Raw genomic sequence first — 6035 nt, forward strand, 5'->3', positions numbered from 1 at the left:
AAGAATTAAAATACATTATTTTAACCGTTCAAAACTTTAGTTTATCAATAAATATCATTACTGTAAAAGATAAATGTAAACAAAAATTATTTGCTCGGTATATTGTATCAAAAAAATTGAGGGGCTGATCATAAGACTACTAATTTTCACTATGATTGTTCATTTGTTTGATGCAATCGACCTAGAAAATGATTTTTGTTTACATTTATCTTTTACAATAATGATTTTTAGTAATAAACTAAAATTTTGAACGGTTAAGATCATATATTTCAATTCCTCAAGTGTGCAAATGAAAGAGATTTCAGACGCACACATACAAACTAAGTTGGACGCAAGTTTTTTTTTAATCATGACAGTTTAGATTAGGTTCTCAATCGATGTCTTTAGAAAGAGTCTTGGTGATTTTTTCCCTGAATACTATGTATAATGCAGCTCACAAATTAGCAACTACTATAAACTAAAAATACATTAGTCATGCTCTTTATACAGATTATCAAAGTGTAGAAACATGCCATTGACATCCATTGATGTTGTCATTGCTTGCTGCGAGTTGTTGAAGAATGAGTTGAGATTGTTGTCTTCTATTGATCACCAAACTTAAGCTTCTGAATGAACATAATAAATTGCTTGTGAATCTTGATGATAATAGGGACTCCAAACCTCTATTTATAGTTCTAGTTATAAGGAATCCTCCCATAAAGGTTATTCCTCATGGGATTAGAATGATTACTCCTAATGCATTACAGATTTAGACATTCTTGTTATCCTAACAATGGATTCATAATTGCGGTAACATATGCAGATTAAGAAAAACATACACTTTAAATAAAATGCAGCACTTTCATACCACAACATAAGCCTTGGCATTCCACATATGCTATTTAATCAAATAATGCAGTATATGAACAATCTGTATTACAAGAATATCATATACCAATTGGTCCAACTGAATGTTTCCAATGAAACTCAAGCATAATTGAAAACACAAATGATCTATAAAGCTTGAATTGTAATAACATGTTGAACTGTAAATCTATAAGATCATCTGATTTCAAGATAAAACAAAAACACAAGATATAGTAATAAACACAATCTCAATGAATTATCTCAAAATTTATTGATAATTCTAGTTCAATAAAAATACAAAATTTTAAAGAACTATTTGAACTAAAACATAAGAACTCAGAAAAACACAGACTTACATTTTATTTTGCTCTTTAACTAAATAGGCTCCCACTTAACTTAAGTACTCAAACTTGACAAAATTCCCATGTTCTTGGCTTGAAGACTGCTACTACTAATGCCTTGGTAAAATGGTTTGCAAGCTGCAATTCTGTGTTGATGCCTAAAACTCTAACTTATCCATGTTTCACCATTTGTCTCACATTGTAATACTTAAGATCAATATGTTTTGAATTATTTTTGATCTCTTATTGTTCTTGCTAAAGAACACAGCTGCTTCATTATCACACACAAAATCTCAAGTGCATTTGAAACTATATAACTCAATATATCAGTTTGCATCAAGAAGTTTCTAATTCATAAAGTTTCACACATCCCTTCATAGACTGCAATAAATTCAGCTTGCATTGTAGATGTAGTTATCAAGATTTGCTTCATGGTTTTCCAAGCAACTACACCACCTACAAGCACAAAAACATATCCATAGGTCGATTTCTTAGAACTTGGATAATTTCCTGCACAATCTAAATCAGTGTATCCAACAAGCTTTAATTCCTTAGCTTGTTTATACACTAGCATGTGGCCTTTAGTTCTCTGCAAATATCTAAGCACTTTCTTGCCAACTACCCAGTGCTCATGGCCTGGATTAGATTGATATCTAGATAAAATACCAACTGCAAAGGATAAATCTGGTCTAGTGCAAACTTGAGCATACATGAGACTACCAACAAACTTAGCATAAGGTTTACTCTCCATCTCAACTTTCTCTACATCACTCTTTGGACTCTGATTTTTAGTAAGCTTGTTACCTTTTGACATTGGAACTTCTCCTCCAACACAGGTCTCCATATTAAATCTCTTCAATACTTTAGAAATATAATTCTGTTGTGACAATCCTAGCACTCCATGTGCACTATCTCTTGATCTCGATTCCAAGTACATATGAAGCCTCTCGAAGTAGCAGTAATATGAAGTTGTTTAAAGAGACTAAGATCTTTCATGTCAAAATTATTTGACAGACTAGTCTTACTCTCTTTAAGCAACTTCATATTACTGGTAACCAGTAAAATATCATCAACATATAATACAAGAAAAATAAACAGACTTCCAACAGTTTTGAGATATTCACATTCATCTACCAAATTTTTTGTGAATCCAAAAGATGAGACCACATAATCAAACTTCTTATACCAATACTGCCTTGAAGCATGTTTAAGACCATAAATTGAATTCTTCAATTTGCAAACTAAATCTTCTTTTCTAGCTTCAAAAAAACCTTCTGGTTGCTTCATGTAGATAACTTCATCCAGTTCTCCATTCAAAAATGTTGTCTTCACGTCCATTTGATGCAGCTCCATATCAAACTGTGCAACAAGTGCCATGATGATCCTAAATGAATCCTTTGTAGAAACATGTGAGCAAGTCTCAGTGTAGTCAATTTTCTCCTTCTGTGTAAACCCCTTTGTAACCAATTTAGCTTTATGTCTCTCTATTTTTCCTTGTGCATCTCTTTTGATTTTAAACACCCACTTAGAACCTATAGGTTTCTGTTTAGGATCAGGTTTAACTAATTCTCATACTCCATTCTGTTTCATGGACTCTATCTCTACCTCCATAGCAATTTTCCAATCATTGCAGTGATCACTTTCAACAGCTTGATTAAAAGTAAATGGATCATTATCTTCACCAAAATCCATCTCAATGTGTTTAGTCTCTTGCAAATAAACAATGAAGTCTTTTCCAGTATGTGATTCTTCCATATAAGTTGGATTCTTGTTCTCTTAGATCTCCTAAGCTCAAGGTTTGGTTCTGCAGCTTGGTCTTGTTCTACTGATTGCGATATTGGTTAAACTTATGTTATTGGTTGATTCTGTACAGGTAAGTGCTCTAGCTCGTATAAATCTAGATCATGTTAAATGTTGCTATCATCATCTAGATCATTCTGCATATATGCATAATCATTTATATCTGCATTATCCTCAATGCCACCATCAACTACAATTTCCTCAAATTCTGAAGACAAGTCTTCAAAAACTGTATTGTGCACACTTTCATTTAAGAATTTAACTTGATGTGTTTCAAAAATTCTTGGTGTATGACTAGCTGAATAGAGCTTATAGCCCTTACATTTCTCAAGATAACCTATGAAGTAACAGCTAACAGTTTTAGGATCAAGTTTGTTGATTTCAGATTATAGATTCTAGCTTATGCAGGACAACCCCACACATGACAATGATGAAGATTTGGTTTTCTATCACACCACAACTCGAAATGTAGTATTGTCAACTGCCTTGGTGTTCTATTGCAAATATAATTTGCAGTCCTAAGTGCTTCACCCCATAAAAATCTAGATAAACTTATTGTGCACATCATACTTTTGACCATGTTCAGTTATGTCATATTCTTTCTCTCAGTCACGTCATTCTATTGAGGATTATATGGCATGATATATTGAGCTTTTATGCCTTGTTCCTAAAGAAACGGTGCAAAATGACCTTTCTTTTGTCCAGACTCAGTGTATCTACCATAAAATTCACCTCCTCTGTCAAACCTTACAGTCTTAATCTTTCTTTGTAGTTGTTTTTCTACCTCTCCCTTGTATATCTTAAAAGTTTTTAGAGCTAGTGACTTTTCAGAGAGTACATAAACATAACTGTATTTAGAATAATCATCTATGAAGGTGATGTAGTACATGTTTCCACAAAATTGTTTGAGTTCTAAAGGACCACTATGTATGAATTAATTCTAAAAGTGCATGGCTTATGTGTATAGTTTTCTTTCTCGTGTTGGTTATTTTCCCCTTAAAACATTCAATACAATTTTTTAAATCAGATAAATCATGTTCATTGAGGATATTGTTCTTCACTAAATTTTGCAGTTTCTCTTTTGATATGTGGCCTAATATTCTATGCCACAAGTATGCAGAATTCTCACTGGCTTTAGTTCTTTTAACACCAATTAAGGCATTACTGGATCTTTATGTGTCCTCAACAAGTAAAATCTCTTGTTGTGTAAGAGAACAATTTAACTGTAAATAATCTCCAATAATAGTTGCAGAACCAAGTCTTTCTGAATCTTTGAAAATAGAAGTTTCATTGATGTTCATGACAAAACTACAACCATTCTTTATTAAACGAGAAACTGAAACTAAATTTCTTCCCATGGAAAGTACATAGAACACATTAATCAAAACTAAATTTCTTCCTAATTCGAGATCTAATTCTAAGGTTCCAATAGCCTTGACTGCAACACGCATTCCATTTCCTACACACAAGTTCACTTCTTCACTTCTTGGGATTATCTTCCTTTGCAAACCCTGTAAAGAATTTATTATGTGTAAAGGACTGCCAGAATCTAAGCACAAGAACTTGGTGCTACATCAACTAAATTAATTTCTAAAGTAAAGACTATGTTAGACAACATACCATTTTTAATCACCCAGTTCTTGATGCTAGTGCAATCTTTCTTCATAAATCTAACTTTCTTGCATAAATAACATTTAAATTTGAATGGCTTGTTATCCCTAGCTGCAGAGTTTGAGGTTGAGTCTGATTTGGAGTTTTTGACAATGATTTTTTTTTTTCAGCTTACTGTGGAACTTCTTCTTCTTCTGGTTCTCAACCAAATTCACTGAGGTTGCAAGCTCTCTTTCTCTCTTAATTCTATCCTCTTCAACTGAACAGATGGCTATGAGCTCCTTAGTGACCACTTCTCCTTTTGGGTGTTGTAGCTAGTTCTCTAAGTTGACTGTATGAATTGGGAAAATGATGAAGTGTATGATGCACCACATAATCATCTGTATTTCCTATCTTGAGCTCCCTAAGTTAAGCATCAATATCAATAAGCTTCATGATATGCTCCCTAACATTGCCATTACCATCATATTTTGTATCCTGAAACTGCTTAGATAATCTCGCAGCCTCAGTTTTGTTACTCTCCTTAAACATGTCATGAATTGCATACAAAAGTTCTATGGCCGTTTCAGGTTCCTCTATGCTACCCCTTGCTGTATCAAACATGGTATTCCTAATCACATTCTTAGCCATACTGTTTGCCTTCCACCAGTCTTTGTGAGCCTTTTTCTTCTTCTTTGGTGCTCTTCTCAGTTACTTCATCAGACATTTCATCAGTTATGCAAAGGTCCATATTTTGGTTCATGGCTAGGTAAAAATCTACTTGGTTTTTCCACTTCTTATAGTTATGTCCGAGTAAAAGTTGGATGATGTTGAGGGTTCTTATAGTTTAATATTATGCAACACTTTTTAGCAGAACGCACACTATTTTGAAGTTTTTAATCAATAAGCCATTCAATTTAAATCTAAGTTATCCAAAGAAACCAAAAAACATCTTTAGACATAAATCTGATTTGTAAGCATCTGAATTTGAAAACAAATAAAATGCTTAATGTTATCTTTTTTTAGTTTAAAAACATTTAAGCACCTCTTTGGATGTTTTACTGAATTGTGTTCTTAGAAAAAAAGACACAAGTTTTTTAGATTTGTTAAACTGCATATTCCATACAAGAATCAGTTGAAAAAAGCTTTGGCACAATCTCAATAACCATTACAGAGAACACAAATCTTGTTTTATACCTATGAAAATCCTTTATGCAATAACTGAAGTTCTTGGTAGAATTTATATGCATGAAAATTGATAGAAACAGGCAGTATATTCACAAAACAGTCATATATGCATCATCAATTCCAAAACATCAAACAAATCCTAGTTTGTAAGTTTCATCAGCTCTATCACATGTCAACCACAAACCAATTCACTTATGTCCACTACTGGAGATGCTCTAGGGTTCTTGCATAAACAGTAATTGAAATAGAAAAATTTTCCAAAAAAACTCT

General features: G+C 32.7%; 1 protein-coding gene across 1 annotated transcript; it reads right to left on the bottom strand.

Annotated features, from left to right (window-relative positions):
- Positions 1-1539: 1539 nt before the first annotated feature.
- Positions 1540-2031, bottom strand: LOC126796877 (secreted RxLR effector protein 161-like). Its single transcript, XM_050523590.1, has one exon. The coding sequence runs from the start codon at positions 2029-2031 to the stop codon at positions 1540-1542; it is 492 nt and encodes a 163-aa protein (XP_050379547.1).
- Positions 2032-6035: the final 4004 nt, after the last annotated feature.

This window comes from Argentina anserina, chromosome 6 (genome assembly GCF_933775445.1).
Source record: "Argentina anserina chromosome 6, drPotAnse1.1, whole genome shotgun sequence".
In the NCBI taxonomy this organism is placed as follows: domain Eukaryota; kingdom Viridiplantae; phylum Streptophyta; class Magnoliopsida; order Rosales; family Rosaceae; genus Argentina; species Argentina anserina.

Bases quoted from the DNA above. Each gene is read 5' to 3' on its own strand.
- LOC126796877 (XM_050523590.1), bottom strand. From the start codon at position 2,031: ATGGAGACCTGTGTTGGAGGAGAAGTTCCAATGTCAAAAGGTAACAAG.